General features: G+C 39.1%; 1 protein-coding gene across 1 annotated transcript in view; it reads left to right on the top strand.

Moving 5' to 3' along the window:
- hmcn2 (hemicentin 2) overlaps window positions 1-15928 on the top strand; it is a 91915-nt gene extending 75987 nt beyond the window's left edge. Inside the window, exons 69-81 of the mRNA XM_084087153.1 lie at window positions 6600-6737; window positions 6874-6995; window positions 7944-8184; window positions 8293-8352; window positions 8474-8593; window positions 8879-9013; window positions 9273-9392; window positions 10362-10487; window positions 10570-10698; window positions 10884-11195; window positions 11326-11445; window positions 11574-11700; window positions 12986-15928. Of these exons, the coding sequence (XP_083943279.1) occupies window positions 6600-6737; window positions 6874-6995; window positions 7944-8184; window positions 8293-8352; window positions 8474-8593; window positions 8879-9013; window positions 9273-9392; window positions 10362-10487; window positions 10570-10698; window positions 10884-11195; window positions 11326-11445; window positions 11574-11700; window positions 12986-13364 (2129 nt within the window). The 3' untranslated portion in view covers window positions 13365-15928. The remainder of the gene's footprint in view (window positions 1-6599; window positions 6738-6873; window positions 6996-7943; window positions 8185-8292; window positions 8353-8473; window positions 8594-8878; window positions 9014-9272; window positions 9393-10361; window positions 10488-10569; window positions 10699-10883; window positions 11196-11325; window positions 11446-11573; window positions 11701-12985) is intronic.
- Window positions 15929-17789: the final 1861 nt, after the last annotated feature.

The raw sequence follows: 17789 nt of genomic DNA, 5'->3' as shown, positions 1-17789 counted from the left end.
CTAACTAGCTTACTTCCTGCGCAGGAATAATCGACAATTATTCCTGCGGTTGACGAATGCGGTTGACGAATTCGGTTGACGAATGCGCATGCGTCGCGTCTGAACGCATTGTTGTTGTCTTTGGAGCTCCATCGATTTGATTTATAATTCTTGATTTTCTCTTTAAACTCACATACAACGAACATTTTCTACTTTTCCTCACTGAGAACAACGCGGACTATTGAGCAGACGCGTCTCAAGCCTTTTAGTGATCCAACGCCGGATACTCTTAAAGGTTACTCCTGGGGATCACGGCTGAACGCGTCTTCTCCACACTCACTTACAAACAAACATTTTTTCGCCTATCGTGCGTCTACTCTACACCCGTACCACTAAAAAGACGGATTATATCCAAGACTTCAGTCATAAATTAGTATTAATATTGATAGCATCACTGGTAGCGTCGTTGCTAACTTACTGACCATCTGTTAAAATGGCGAATATATCAGATGTAAGTAGTCTACCTTTTGGTGCAGGTGAGGACACATTTGAGCTTCACGCATTACAGTCTGAGCTGGAAGCTGTTGAGAAACAGATCCACAACCTTTTAGTGAGACAAGCCGAGCTGATAGACCGGCGTTTAGCTCTTGAAACATCACGCGCCGATGCAAACAAATCAGTGATTAACGTTACTAACCCGCTAACTCCGACCTCTACTACTCCGTACGTTTCCCAACATCGGTCCCGAGCGCCGAGGTCGCGATCAGCCATGGTCTCGTTCACTCCGGCTCCAACATGCCACCACGAAGCCTGGATGGTTCCGCAGCGGAAGACGCGAGTCAGGTCTAGACCAAGAAGACTCTCTCCGACCCTCCCGGTTTTCGAGATATCCACCCAAAACCGCTTCTCCCCTCTTCACGAAACTGAACGCGATGCTGTGATCATCGGCGATTCCATCGTTCGGCACGTACACGCTACGTTAGGTAAAAGTAAGGTGCACAGTCACTGCTTTCCTGCTGCTCGTGTTTCTGAAATCGCTGCTCGCGTTCCCGAGATTCTGAATGGTGACAAGCGCGTCGGAACTGTGGTCCTGCACGCGGGAGTGAACGACATCAGGCTGCGCCAGACGGAGGTTCTGAAGAAAGACTTCAGGAATCTGATCGATACGGTACGCATCACATCGCCTGAAACAACGATTATTGTGTCAGGACCGCTTCCCACGTACCGACTAGGACAAGAAAAGTTTAGTAGATTATTCGCGCTAAATGAATGGTTAATGTCATGGTGCAATGAGCACAAACTGCTCTTTGTAAATAATTGGAATCTGTTTTGGGAGCGTCCTAGGCTTTTCCGTGTTGATGGCTTACACCCAAGCAGATTCGGAGCGGATCTTCTGTCGGATAACATCTCCAAAATGTTAAATACCTTTTGACTAGTAACCAAAAGTCCAAATCATAGTCTTTGCTGCACCAATTTAACTGATATAAATTCTAGTGTAGAACATGGCATAGAAACTGTGTCTATTCCTCGTTTAGTGAGATCAAATAATAAATTTACTGCAGGATCTAGGAAAAATCTAATTGTTATTAAAGCAGAAAATGTTGCTATTAGTAAACAAAAACAATTTCTAAAGCTAGGTCTTCTAAACATTAGATCACTCTCACCTAAGGCAGTTATTGTAAATTAAATAGTCACAGATAATAGCTTTGATGTACTTTACCTTACTGAAACATGGCTTAAACCAAATGATTATTTCGGCCTAAATGAGTCTACCCCAGCAGGATACTCCTATAAGCATGAGCCCCGTCTGATTGGTCGTGGCGGCGGTGTTGCAACAATCTATAGAGATATTCTCAATGTTAGTCAGAAAACGGGTTATAAGTTTATTTCGTTTGAAGTACTTGTACTAAATGTTACGCTATTAGATGTTAGAAAAACTTCCCTATTATCTCTAGCCTTGGCTACCGTATATAGACCGCCTGGGCCTTACGCTGATTTCCTAAAAGAGTTTGCAGATTTTCTCTCAGACCTATTAGTCAATGTCGATAAAGCATTAATTGTTGGAGATTTTAACATACACGTAGATAATCCAAATGATGCGTTAGGGGCTGCGTTTACAGATTTATTAAACTCCTTTGGGGTCAAGCAAAACGTTACCGGACCAACTCATCGTTTTAATCATACACTCAATTATCACATGGAACCGATCCAACCGATATAGATATCATTCCACAAAGTGATGCTGTCACTGACCATTACATGGTAACTTGCATATTACGTACTCCTGTAATATATCATGCTGCGCCGCGTTATCGATCAGGCAGAACAATCCTTCCATCCACCGTAGATAATTTTTCAAATTGCTTATCTGATCTGTCTCAGCTGCTCAGTGAACCCAAACAAACAGATGAACTAGAGGAATTAACTAGCACTATGAGCACCATTCTCTCTGGAACATTGGATATTGTTGCACCCATTAGATTAAAAAAGGTCAGAGAGAAAAGTAAAGCACCATGGTACAACAATACTACGCATGTTCTAAAGAGAGAAACCCGTAATTTAGAGCGTAAATGGAAACAAACTAATTTAGATGTCTTTAGAATCACATGGAAAGACAGTATGTCACGTTATAAAAAGGCCCTTAAAGCGGCCAGGGCTGAGCACCTCCGCAAACTAATAGAAAACAACCAAAACAATCCTAGGTTTTTATTTAGCACCGTGGCTAGACTAACAAATAAACAGATGTCACCTGAACAAAATATTCCGTTACAGTTTAGTAGTAATGATTTCATGAAGTTCTTCACTGAGAAAATAGAAAACATCAGAACCACAAATGTAAACGTTCAATCCTCAATCGCGCCTTATAATCAGCCTCAATTATCACGACGCAAGAACAATTACAGTGCTTTACAACTATAGAACAAAAAGAGTTAAATAAACTTATCACTTCATCTAAAACAACAACATGTTTATTAGATCCTATACCAACTAAACTACTGAAAGAAGTGTTACCTATAGTGGAAGAGCCTCTCCTCAATATTATAAACTCATCTTTATCTTTAGGTCATGTTCCAAGAACATTTAAACTGGCAGTTATAAAACCTCTCATTAAGAAACCACAATTAGACCGCATAATCTAGCAAATTATAGACCCATTTCAAATCTTCCTTTTATGTCTAAAATACTAGAAAAAGTGGTGTCCGCTCAACTGGGCTCTTTCTTGCAAGAAAATGACATCTATGAAAAGTTTCAGTCTGGATTCAGACCGCACCATAGCACTGAAACTGCGCTCGTTAAAATTACAAATGACTTACTTTTAGCATCTGACCAAGGCTGTATCTCAATACTAGTTTTACTTGATCTTAGTGCTGCGTTCGATACTATAGATCACACAATACTCTTAGATCGACTACAAAATTATACTGGTGTTCAAGGACAAGCATTAAGTTGGTTCAGATCATACTTATCTGACCGCTACCATTTTGTCTATTTAAATGGAGAAAAATCGATCATAACTCCAGTAAACTATGGAGTGCCGCAGGGATCTGTGTTAGGCCCTCTGTTATTCTCAATATATATGCTGCCACTTGGAAATATTATAAGGAAACATGGAATTAGTTTCCATTGTTATGCTGATGACACTCAAATCTATATTTCATCACGGCCAGATGAAAACGCTAAATTATCCAATTTGACAGAGTGTGTTAAAGATATAAAAGATTGGATGACGCACAATTTTCTTTTATTAAATCCAGACAAGACAGAGGTACTAATCATCGGTTTAAAAAAACGCCCACAAAACCTCTCACACTACAACTTTAACATAGTAGGATGTCCTGTTACTTTATCCTCTACAGTAAAAGACCTACTAGACTGCAACCTGTCTTTTGAAAATCATATTTCATATGTTACAAGAACAGCCTTTTTCCACCTTAGAAACATTGCTAAGCTACGTAACATGCTATCAGTTTCTGATGCAGAAAAATTAGTTCATGCATTCATGACCTCGAGACTAGATTACTGTAATGCTTTATTAGCCGGTTGTCCTGCATCCTCAATAAACAAGCTACAGTTAGTCCAAAATGCCGCCGCTAGAGTTCTTACTAGATCAAGAAAATATGATCATATAACACCAATTTTATCATCACTACATTGGTTACCTATAAAGTTCCGTATTAATTACAAGGTATTGCTACTGACTTGCTAAATTATTGCTAAAGCCCTAAACGGTTTAGCTCCAGTCTATTTAACGGATCTTCTATCGCCCTATAATCCATCGCGCTCTTTAAGATCACTAAATTCGAGGCTTTTGGTCATACCTAGGATATCCAGATCCACCAAAGGAGGGAGAGCATTTTCACATTTAGCTCCAAAACTCTGGAATAGTCTTCCTGATACTGTTCGTTGCTCAGACTCGCTCTCCCAGTTTAAAACTAGATTAAAGACGCATCTCTTCAGCCAGGCATTCATTTAATACTTTTAATCTTACAGTTAAATCCAACCTCTAGTTCATAAACGCCAGAGGAGAACTGGCCCCCGACTGAGCCTGGGTTCTCCCAAGGTTGTTTTTTTTCTCCATTGGGTCACCTGATGGAGTTTTTCGGTTCCTTGCCACTGTTGCCTTTGGCTTGCTCAGTTGGGGATATTTGGGATATTTAATTTAATTAATCAATCAACAATACTATTGATCAGCATTACCAAACGTGGACATTTTCCACTAGAAACAAGCATTGATGTATTATTTTAATTTAATACTGTGAAGCTGCTTTGATACAATCTGTATTGTGAAAAGCGCTATATAAATAAACTTGACTTTGACTTGACTTGACTTGACTTGACAAACAGACTTCAGCAAATGTCCTCTAAATGCTTTAATCACGGCCGGAGGATCTCTCGATCAGTTCTCAGAGAATCTCCCCCAAGAAGAAGCAAGGCCGGAGGATCTCAGATAAATTCCATTGAGAATCCCACGAGCTAACACGAGTACAACAGTTTTTATAGAATAGGGAGTTATGGCAAAATGATTTGAATTTGATTGGTTCTTCATATGCAGAACCTTCTGTTACTAGGTAACAGATTACAGTTTTAATGATTACTTCATTGTTAATCACAAGGTTCAAACTTAGTCATCTGTCTAGTTTCATTTCCCAAATTTGTTATTTTTACACTTCCCAAATTTGTTATTTTTACACTCACACAACCAAAGTCAAAGGGGTATGGCAACACAACATACAACATTCAAAAACACAGGACAGAACGTTTTAGTACATTGTGTTTCAAAGTGTTATCATGTTAGGCCTAAAAAGAGAAATACGGTTAGATGTTAGAAACATGGTTAGTTTAATATACAGTTTACTATTTTATCTATTAAAAATCCACCACAACCTATAGTAATATGACGCCTATCACTGTATACATATAAAAGCTCCTTCAGTATTATCAGCAGCTATCGCGTTTCTCAGGAGCAATTTACCCTCCTCCATCCCCAGCTCCACCTCTCGTGCAGTCAGTATTTGGCCTTCTGAGTGCCCTTTGAATCAGAATAAATTCTCGAATTATGTTGTACTTTAAAACCTTGAATTAATGATATCTGCAATACATTCATGTTGGTTGTGCTCTGTTTACCCTAAGAGTGGTTACTGCTGCTTTCCCTGCTCTTATTCATGCTAGGCTGCATGGATGCGCAGGGAGTACTTGCCCAGAATAGAACCATACCGCCAATCCTAACTGTATGCTAATTGTCAATCGTATTTGACGATAGTGGTCCTGACAGAATTGTAGAAATGAATCCCAATTCACCATAATGTAAAATAGTTACAAATTATCATGAAGGTGTGTTGGTAAAAATTAATTTCGGTTTTGTGGAAGTGTTGTCACAACAGATACATGAATAGCCCGTAATCGTCTTGTTAATTGTTCCGTTTCTAGAACAAAAACTGGTAACACTTTTATTTTACAGTGGCCTTGTTACATGTACTTACTATAGTAATAACAGTAAATTATGCATAAGTACAAGCTAAACCCAAACCAAACTCTAATCTAGTGATTCTCAACAGGGGTGTTCAGAGAACAACGGGGGGCGCTGGAAGCAAGATTTTTGAAAGGGTGAACGTTCAGGTGTTCATGGGGGGCGTTCACGAGTTTACACCAAAGATCCAGGCAAGACTAGATTAAACATGTAATTACTTGTAAAATAATTGCCTACAACATTCTAAAATCTGCTAGTTTAATGCGACATGTAAGCAGCTGCTATGTATCGTTTCTTTTGCAATGACTAGAATGGCACTGACTAGAATCCAGCGCTGACAAGAATCAGCACCCACATGCTCAAAAATGTGTTTCGCGCTGACAACAATCCTAGAATCACGCAGTGGAGGAATGGAAAGTTGACAAGCCATTAAAAAAGTATTGCCTTAAGAACTAAAGAACATGAAATGTTTTTGTAAGCAGAACCTGGTCCTTGATAACATGAAAAGGAAATCCAAGAAGTACCAGCATTTCTGTTTTCAGCAACTTTGAATTGCCATTGTTGTTTCTCTGCCATAAACATGTTACATTAATGCAATAAAACACTTTTTTTTATTTTTGAATCTATTATTTAAACTCTTCCTGTATTACAGGTCCTTTGTTGCGAGTACTGGTGTCTGTATTTGCCCCTATTTACTGGACGACTGTGTATCAGTCACCGGAGACCCAGAACGGCTTCTCCCTCACTGAAGGGCAGTTCAGACAGGAATCTCAACTGGAGTTTGACACAGGTTACAGCTTTCCATACATGCTACTTTGAAGAGCCTAATTAACATATCTGTGGTTGTAAATGGGACAGAATTACTGCTAAGGGGACTGCATTTCGGATTCCACCCACTGAATGTGTCTTCTGCCTTGGAATGACAGGAGAGGTCTTAAAGCTGACTCATGTGGCCAGAGGTCTGGATGCAGAGGGGACTCTTTTAGTGGACATTGTTATCAACGGCTTTGTTCCTCCTATGCTTTTGACTTCTAATCTCAATCTACAGGTTGGTTTTTCACACTCACGGACGTAAGATTTTCAGACTTTATTTAGGTACAAAACCGTTTAAAGAGTTTTTCTTATGCATTTATTTGACTTATTTGAACTGTATAACAGTATTTTGTGAAATATTGTATAATATTGTGAAATATTTTTATAATTTAAGATAATAATGTTTTCTATTTTAATATATTTTAAAATGTAATTTATTTCTGTGATTGCACAACTGAATTTCCAGCATCATTACTCCAGTCTTCAGTGTCACATGATCCTTCAGAAATCATTCTAATATGCTGATTTGGTGCTCAAGAAACATTTATTATTATTGTCAATATTGAAATTGTGCTGCTTAAGACTTGTGGAAGTCATGATCATTTTTTTAATGGATATAAAATTTCTAAATAAACAGCATTTTTTTTTATAAACAATCTTTTTGTAATGTTATGTCTTTTACTGTCACTTTGATACATTTGCATCCTTGCTAAATTGAAGCATCAATTTCATTCTTTCAAACAGAAAAAACATTTTTTTACTGACCCTAAACTTTCGAACGGTAGTGTATGTACATTATATAGTTGGAAAAGTAGTTCATAATAATGATCTAAATACCTGGGTGTAGTTAGAAACACTCTTGAAGCCAATTCACATCGCAAAGACAAACAAGTTTGTTCTTGTTTGACAAAAGAACAATCAAGTTGGTCATTGGATTAGAATTGTATGAAAAATAACTGTAATGTTCACACTGCCCCAACAGATGCCAACAAACACTGATTGAACATGTTCAGTCGGGTGAAAACATTCCCTGACCAACGGCAACAGACACCAACAGGGGTAACACCGATCCAACAAAACCCAACAAGCGTGTTTGTTGGCGTTTGTCTGTGCAGTGTGAATTGGCCTTTAAAGGGATAGTTAACCAAAAATGAAGTTTGTTTTATTTTCTTCTTTTCATTAGGAGTTTGACGAGTCGTATGTGCAGACAGGCTCCGGGCAGCTTTATTCCTGGTCCTCACAGAATCACATATGGGACGGGGCTCCCATGACCCTGCGCTGCAATCATTCTGTGGTTTTTGAGGGGCCAGAGAATCGTCAGGGGCCCCTGCTGCAGCTCCTCAGACTGACAGGAATTAGTGGCACCTACAGTCTCTTCACTCTCAGCCTGGAGTTCAAGATGACTGCCAGCTTACTCATACCAGGTCAGTTCATGGTACATTTTTTCATAATATGTTTTCATAATATACACTTTTTTTAATAAATCATAGCTCAATTCAAAATTACATAATCAATGTTTCATTTCTGTGTAGAGGGCGATGGAGAGACATGTCCAAAAGGTTTTGTCTTGGACACAGCATCTTACTGTGCCGGTATGTTCCCAAAAAATCATATGCTGCTGCATACTAGCTATAAAAGTCCACATTCTTTCACCTATATTAATACAAAACTTGTTACAGAATGTGATCAGAATGATTTTTTTTTTCTTCTTAGATGAGGATGAATGTGCTGTTGACTCTCCCTGCTCACACTCGTGTAATAATATCATGGGCGGTTTCTCCTGCGCGTGTCCGTCTGGATTCACCATCTCTACCGAGTCAAACACCTGCCAAGGTCAGATGTATATTAATCATTAATTCTCCAATTTATATTAGACTTTTAGTCAAATTCACATGTAAATTATCTGTTAAGGAGATGTTCCGGTTCAGTACAAAATAAGCATCTGTACTGTCTGTTGAGCTTAACTTAAACTCAGTATTTTGATGGCACTATCCATAATAAAGCTAAAAGGTTCCTAGATGATATCAGCAAAATAAACTGGAATGTTATGGAATACTTATTTTCTTCTTTTTTTTTAAATAGAATAGTTATGTACTGAATAATTTTGTTTGGATTCAGATATTGACGAATGCAGCCAAGGTTCCCACTTGTGTCACCCCAACCAGCAGTGTGTGAACACTGTTGGGACGTATCGCTGTCAAGCCAAGTGTGGCCTAGGCTTCAAATCCAGTTTAGTTGGCACCAGCTGTGAAGGTTAGCTTGACTACTATAAAAAAAAATAACTGTTTTTATATGTATCAGCATTTGGTTCATACTCCCAGCATGTTTAATGGATGGAGAATGTATTACCTTTATTTACTCCTCAAGTCAACGATGTGTTGAAAATTCATTGAGTTTTCCACTATGAAACTCAATATTATCATGTTTGTACATCACATCACTGAATGTAAAAGTAATTGTTCTAGATACAGGAACCATAGATGAAGGTTAACTGACAGATCTTTTCCTTCAGATGTGGATGAGTGTCAAGAATCAGCAGTGTCTCCATGTCAGCAGCAGTGTTTCAATACTCTAGGCTCCTTCCGCTGCACCTGTCACCCAGGATACCAGCTGGTGGGACATCGCTGCCTGGGTCAGTGTCACTTTGTAAAACTATATTGAATTTCACAGGTTCATTGTTAGTTCCATGACATCTGTCCCTAACCTTGCTCGTATTCCACCTCTATGGTGGTAAAAAGGTTTTGCAATGCATGAACACAATAAGAACATTGTAGCAGACAGTTTTTTTTTTTTTTGTCGAATTAAGTACACCTAGTTAAAGACACATAATATACAGTGGAACCTTACTTTTTTATATAACTTTTGGAGTTCTCTACATTTTGCAAAATGCATAAAATATGGAGTATTATACTTTATTGGTAGCTGAATATTATTAAATTCTAATATTAAAATTGTATATCATATTTAAAGTACTAGGGATAGTTCACCCCAAAATGAAAATTCATTCAGTCATCATTTACAGATCCTCATCTCATTCTATGAAACATAAAATCAAAGGCCGAATAAATGATGACAGAATTTTGTTGGGGGGGTAAACTATCTCTTTACATATATTTTCTGTTTTCATTTTGCTCAAAATTATTTCAAAATGCAGTTATGAGGAAATTCGGTAACACTATTTGGATGGTCCACCTTAGACATTTTACTAATTATAATGAGATTTAGTTGACATGTTAAAGTTGACAAAGTTAATTAGAGTATTAGTAGACTGCTTAATTTTTGCTAACACTTTATTTTAATGCTCCCCCAACAGACTGACTATAAGCAACTTTGCAACTACGTCATCTTATTCTACTAAGCCTAACCCTAACACCTAAACTTAACCTAAGTCTACTAATATTCTAATGAGAGTTAGTTGACATGTAGTTGAAAAGTTACTTCTAGCTAGTAGAATGTCTAAAATGGACAATTGAAATAGTGTAACCAGAAAGTTTTTGGATGATACAGGCAATATTGAGCTCAGTGGAAATCAACAGAATCAATACTGTAGCTTATTAAGTTTGTTTTTTGCTTAAAATCATTTACGCTTGTTTATAATCAGATATAAACGAGTGTTTGAGGAACGTGTGTCCAGCACACCAGCAGTGCCGAAACACAGATGGAGGATATCAGTGTTTTGACAGCTGCCCAGCTGGCATGACCACAGCAGAAAATGGAGTGTGTGTGGGTAAGACGTCACTCAATTAAAACCCTGTTACGTTAACCAGTGGGAATATTTGAAATGAGACATGCCTTTCTGTTGTTCGCAGACATAGACGAATGCCAGGACGGCAGTCACATGTGTCGCTACAGTCAAATCTGTCAGAACACGGTTGGTGGGTATGGATGTGTTTGTCCTCGAGGCTACCGCTCTCAAGGATTGGGTCGACCTTGCTTAGGTGAAGTTCATAACATAATCAAGGAATGCCACACATATACATTAACAGTGCAATGTGATATTGCCAAAGAAGTGGAAGTCAGTGAATTGGCTGACACTCACAGTTAAACTATGTAAATTAACATGTACAGTAAATGTCCAGCTTTGTTGAAGTAAGACTAATTCAAGTCATTTTTGGCTTTGCAGATATTGACGAATGTGCGCAGGTGCCCAGCCCTTGTGCTTTTCAGTGTCGTAATGTTCCAGGCAGCTTCCGCTGTCTGTGCCCACCAGGGTCTGTTCTTCTGGGTGATGGTCGCTCTTGTGCTGGGCTTGAGAGAGGGCACATCTTTACCAACAGTACTCGGGTACAAGCCAGGCTGCGGCCCCAGCTGGTATCCACTTTAGAGAGACCTTACCTCACTCGCCTCTCAGTCTTACCAGAGCACCTCGGATCTTCACGTCGTCCCAGGCATGAATGCCCAGTTGGATATACCAGCAAGGATGGGACTTGCATAGGTGTGTAACATAATAACTTTTATTTAGTTTTATTTATTTAATTTTATTGGTTTATTTATGCTTAATTTTTAATTCATATATTTAAGACTGTAATTTAACAGAATTTTTTAAAAAAAAATCTTTTTCAAAGATATCGATGAATGTGCATTTAGAAAGCCTTGCCAGCATGAGTGCAGAAACACAATAGGAAGCTACCAGTGCACCTGTCCGCCAGGATACCAACTTTTATCCAATGGCCGAACATGCAAAGGTGAGTCTTTAACATTTTTTTATGCTTGATGATACTGATAAATGATGGCTTTCATAAGCTCAGACATATTCCGATTTATAACGCTTTTTACATGCAATTAACAGCCTGAAAATCTCATTTCCTTGCAGATGTTGATGAGTGCACTGTGCAAGGTGTCCAGTGTGGACCAAATCAAATGTGCTTTAACACACGGGGGGGTTACCAGTGTCTTGACACACCCTGCCCCACCAGCTACCAAAGAGGACGCAATCCAGGGTGAGAACTGTTTGAAATGTAATTACTCAAAGCCTGAGTAAAAGTATGAAATTATTGAAAAGTTGAATAAATGTATGCCATATAAATGTATAAAGTGTTCAATAAGTCTCCATTTACCCTGACCCTTTGCTGCCTTCCTGTCAAAAAGTCCAAATCTATAACCATTCATCCATGATTGACATTAAATTCATTAACAAGTTGTTGTTGTTTTTTTGCTAAAATAATGGGATTTGTTAAACGCTGAGGAGAAATCAACAAACAGTCTGGCAAAAGTGCCTCCCATATCATCAGGAACAGTTTTGCATCATCCATGCCTCTTTTAGCACAATATGCAAACTGGAATGGGTCTAACTTTACTTGTTTAACTTAACCTCCCTTTCCATGGCTTTCATTACTAATGAGGTTAATGCAATTGGCCGGGAATCATTAATAGAGTGAGACACTTAGGGATGGGGGACTATAACAGAGGTTTTCCATAGCTGAGGACCCTGATCCAATGCAGCTTGAAACACTTGAGTTACTCCGCACAGAGATTTACACCCAGTTTCACAGACAAGGCTTAAGCCCAGTCCCAGACTAAATTGCATGTTTGAGCTGTTTTAACTAAAAGCATATCATAAAATATGTCAGTGCCATTGTTTTGTCTCAAGATGCACACCAGTAATGTTTTTTGTTTTTTCTAAGGCACGTTTAAAAAGCTACTTAAATGCTTTAATTGAACTTAGGTCTAATCCTGGCTTAATCTAAGCCCTGTCTTTGAAACCAGGTCTAAGGGTTCTACTACTGATGCCATCTTGTCCAGGAGCTTTGATAAAAGGTGTAGCTTTCAGCTGTTTAGTCACATTAAGAACATACAATTTCAGAGGCAGATGGACTCAGTGTTTGTTTAAAACCTGCAATAACTGGCTTAAAATTGGCTTCTCAAAGCGTGTAAAAAAATAAATTCAGATCATTGGCTAAGGAGATACCATTGCCTTTTCGATTTGTCACTGTAGTAGTAATTAATAGTAGTAGTAGTAATAGTGGTTCCCCAAAAAACTGATATTTATGATCTAACAATGAAAAAACTTAGAAAAATATTTTTAAGGAATGGTTGTATACACACTAGTCATTTAGTCATTAAGTTTTCCTTAAAAATAGTAAATGTTTTTAAAACTATATTAAAACCGACCATGAATAAAAAGAGAACAATTCTAAGTACTTGCCACATGCTATATCACAAGATGTTTCCTTTTTTTATCATGGACACTCTTATTGACCATTTGCTGTCTTGCTTTAACCCCAGCACCTGCTACAGACCTTGCACTTCCAGACTGGACTGTGGCTCCGCAGGCTCTTTTCCTCTGCTCCAGTACAAGCTCCTCACCCTTCCTCTGGGCATACCAGCTCACCACAACGTGGCCCGTCTGTCAGCTTTCTCTGAGTCAGGCGTTCTCCAAGACCACACATCCTTCACTATCCTGGAGCAAGGAGGAGAAAATGGAGAGAGGCCATTTGGCATCAAGGACGAAGCAGGAAGAGGCATCATTTTCACAGTAAAGCCTTTAGACTGGCCCGGCCTGGTGCGACTTCGAGTACAAGCCACTACGCTGTCAGACCAGGGGCGCATAACCTACCAGAGTATCTTTATTATCTACATCTCCATTTCTAAATACCCCTACTGAGTGTGCGATATTGCATACTCAGTCCCTGATGTACTGTTGCTTTATGGGACATAGGAGAAGCATTTGTAAATGAACTCAATTCCCACCTATTTATGTGTCCTGTTGTGGAGTGGAATGTTGGATTCATGAATTATCATTAAGATAATAAATACATTGCACCTTTTAATATTACTATTATTTGAAAAATATTTTAGTAGCTTTCAAATCTTTTGTTTTCACTGTTGTGCAGTTATTTCTGCATTTTGGTGATATTAGTCATGCATCCAGTATTAAATCTGCTGCAAAAATAAGCAGAAGAAAAAAAAGACAGAGAAACATTTCTGACATTTTGGCTAGACTTCAGTTTCAGCGTTATGTGATCACTGGCTAATTTCTTGTATTAAAATTAATTACTGGTATGTTTAGATGTATTTACCTAACAATATTTTTCATACGTTGTATTGGTATGTTCTTGTACATTAATGAGTGTACTCTTATATGTAAGCGAGTGTGTGTGCGTATGAATCACTGCAAGTGTGTTTGTGATGTTTATGTGAACATGAATATGGTTGTGCCCTTTCTGCTCATGATTCCTTGAAACTTTAATGTAGATTATGAAAAAAAAAAAAAAAAAAAAAAGATATTTTAGTCAAGCAGACCACCCCTAAACATCATCCCTTTTTAATCGTTGCACAAAATATGTTAGGATATTCCTGCTTTAAAAAAGGGTATGTTTTTAATTTAATAGCCACATTTGTTCTAGATCAAGTATCAAACAAGTGTGCTTTTCCAGCAGTGCTGGAACCCATCAATGGGTTCTTGGTGGTTGATTTCCTTTAACTATTTGATCCAACTCATGGGTGGAAAAAATTATTGCAAAAAAAAAGTCATACATAAGCACATTAGCGTTTTATTTCTCTACAAAAATTAATTACAAGCATGCACAGGCATTGCGATGAATGGGTTTTTAAGATCACAAGAAACAAAAATGTGCACAAGTTATACCTTGCAGGTTATATTTTTCAATGTTGTTTATGAACATCAGAAAAAACTCCACTTGAATCACATTTGCAATAAAGTCTACTCAAGCCTACTAAAGACATACTCATTCAACATTACAGTTTTACCACATAATCACATGCAAATTTCAAATATTCAACATGTTGCCACTTTTTACAGAAGCAGCCTTTTTCTCTTTCCGTCTTTGTGTAGAAACAGTTCTGATTAGGGTGATATATTATATATAGAATTACATGAAATTAAAAATTAGGTGAATGCCTATGTCTTCCTGTTGGAAATGTTCCTATATGTTCTGTTTGGCTTCTGTCATGTCCATATTGACATGATTGCGTCACACAGTTGCTGCAGATTTGCCGGCTGCACATCCATGATGCAAATCTCCTATTCCACCACATCCCAATGGTGCTCTGTTGGATTGAGATCTGGTGACTGTGGAGGCCAGTTGAGTATAGTGAACTCATTGTTATGCTCAAGAAACCAGTTTGAGATGATTTGAGCTATGTGACATGGCGTGTTATCCTGCTGGAAGTAGCCATCAGAAGATGGGTACACTGGTCATAAATGGATAGGCATGGAAATACTAAGGGGACCAAAGTGTGCCAGTAAAATATCCCCCACACCATTACACACCACCAGCATACTGAACCGTTGATACAAGGCAGGATGGATGAATGAGTTCATGTTATTTACAATTTATTTCCAATTGTGGTGAGCTTCTGCGAATTGTAGCCTCAGTTTCCTGTTCTTAACTGAAAGTTGTGGCATCTGCTTTAAGGTTCAATGTGTTGTGCATTCAGAGATGCTCTTCTGCAGACCTCAATTGTAAGTGGTTATTTGAGTTACGGTTGCAAAACAATTCTTGCAAAAAAAAAGTCATACATAAACACATTAGCGTTTTATTTCTCTACAAAAATTAATTAAAAGCATGCACAGGCATTGCGATGAAAGGGTTTTTAAGATCACAAGAAACAAAAATGTGCACAAGTTATACCTTGCAGGCTATATTTTTCAATGTTGTTGTTTATGAACATCAGAAAAAAATCCACTTGAATCACATTTGCAATAAAGTCTACTCAAATAAAGATTTAAGATTGATATTGAGTATTCATGTAATTTCTGTGGCTTAAATGAAGAAACTATTGAACATTTGTTTTATCACTGTGTTTACTAAAATGTTCTGGATGAATGTACAAAACTTTATTGAAAGGAAAACAGGACAGTCATTATATTTGCAGGAGAAGGACGTTCTTCTTTACTTTGAGGACATTAAGTTGGAAAAGGACTTGATTTTCTTTGTACAACTTGTTTTATTTTTAGGAAAATTTCACATTCATAAAAGAAAGTGGACTGACAGCAAGCCATTATTTAACCTATTTCTACAAGAGCTATCTCATTAGAGCACCACTATTAATGATCTTAAACAGTCAAAGGCTTTAAAAACAAATTCTATTCTGAAAAAATTCCTATGCAACTAATGTGTTTTTTGTATACTCTTTGTAATCTTATTTCTTTTAATGTTTGTACCCCTGGCAAACAGTTTTGTTCTGTACATTTTTGTTAATAAAATTCATAAAAAAAAAAAAAAAAAAGAGATGTGATGAACACATTATAAACATTCGCATAATAAAAGTTTTTGGAATTAAAATAAATAAATAAATAAAAATAAAGTCTACTCAAGCCTACTAAAGACATACTCATTCAACATTACAGTTCTGTCAGGTCCATTAAGTCAAGAACACACAGACAATAAAAATAATTTAAGAATTTTTATTGAATAGATTGCAAACAAGTTGATGTTCCTGAATTGAAATTTGGCGGTATGGCTCTGTTCAGGGAGTCCTCTGACCTTTCATGAGCACCATGAAATAGCAGAGAGTCAGAGGACAGCAGCAGCAGCATCCTAGATTTCAGACAATTGAACAAAACGCTTATGAGGCGATCGTTCAAAATGCTGACGACCAGACAAATTCTCGCGCAAATTCGCCCGGGAGACTGGTTTATACTGGTAGACCTGAAAGACGCGTACTTTCAGATACAAATAGCGCCCCGCCACAGGCCATTCTTGAGATTCGCCTTCGAGGGCCGGGCTTATCAGTACACGGTCCTTCCGTTTGGCCTGTCTTTGGCACCTCGTACATTCACGAAGTGCATGGACGCGGCGCTCGCTCCCCTGAGACAACAGGGTATGCGAATATTGAACTATTTAGACGACTGGCTAATTCTAGCCCAGTCAAAGACGGAACTGATGACTCACAAAGCTCTGCTTCTCAATCATTTGCAGAATTTGGGTCTCAAAATCAATCTGACCAAGAGCTCGCTGTCACCCAGCCAGAGAATCTCCTTTCTGGGAACAGAAATAGACTCTGTGTCGATGAAAGCGCGGCTTGCAACAGAGCGCGCGCTCTCCATCCAACGCCTAGCGGCGTCATTAAAAAAAAAGAAATGCCTAGACATAAACTGTCTAGAGATGAGAGCTGTCGAGTTAGCTCTGGAGGTTTTTCTCCCATACTTGCGAGGTCACCACGTCTTAGTCCGTACGGGCAACATGGCGGTGGTTTCCTACATAAACCGCCAAGGCGGCATCAGATCTCGGAGCCTGTACACCAGGGCCAAACGCCTTCTCGTGTAGGCTCAGCACAATCTGCTCTCGCTGAGAGCGGCGCACGTACCACGCACCCTAAACTTGTGTCCAGACATGCTATCCAGGGGCAACGTTCCCCCAGGGGAATGGTCCCTTCACCCCAAGGTGATCCAGTTGTTATGGAGCATCTTTGGCAGGGCAGAGGTCGACCTCTTCGCCTCAGAAGACAACGCTCATTGCCCAATTTACTTTACGAAGAACAACAACGCGCTGACCCACGACTGGCCCAGGCATCCGCTCTTCCCACCAATCTCATTGTTACCACAGGTGATCAAACGGATCAGGGAGACCAAATGCGCGATGCTCCTAGTAGCCCCGCTCTGGAGGAACCAGATGTGGTTCCCGGAGCTGATGCAGCTACCGGGAACGGCTCCGTGGCTGATTCCAGTGAGGAGAGACCTCCTCTCCCAGGCCAAAAGGAAGCTCTGGCATCCCCATCCCGAGCTGTGGGCCCTGCATGTATGGGCCCTCAACGGGTACCCGTTAACCTCCCAGAAGGAGTTTTAAACACTATCACAGAGGCCAGAGCTCCCTCTACTAGACGGCTTTACGCCTTAAAGTGGTCAGTGTTCTCTAACTGGTGCTCAGCGAGGAACATACAACCACAATGCTGTGGAGTATCGGAGGTGCTCCCCTTCCTCCAGGAGCTCTTGGACGCAGGTAGATCGCCTTCCACGCTCAAAGTATATGTGTCAGCCATAGCGGCATTCGTAACGCCACGTCTGGCCAGTCACTGGAGAGAAGCGATCTAGTCGTCCGTTTCCTCAGGGGAGCTAGGAGGCTAA

This window comes from Abramis brama (assembly GCF_963993115.1).
Source record: "Abramis brama genome assembly, chromosome: 16".
NCBI classification, from domain to species: Eukaryota; Metazoa; Chordata; class Actinopteri; order Cypriniformes; family Leuciscidae; genus Abramis; species Abramis brama.
Note: the sequence above shows the minus strand (reverse complement) of the source record. Positions and strands in the feature narration are given on the sequence as shown.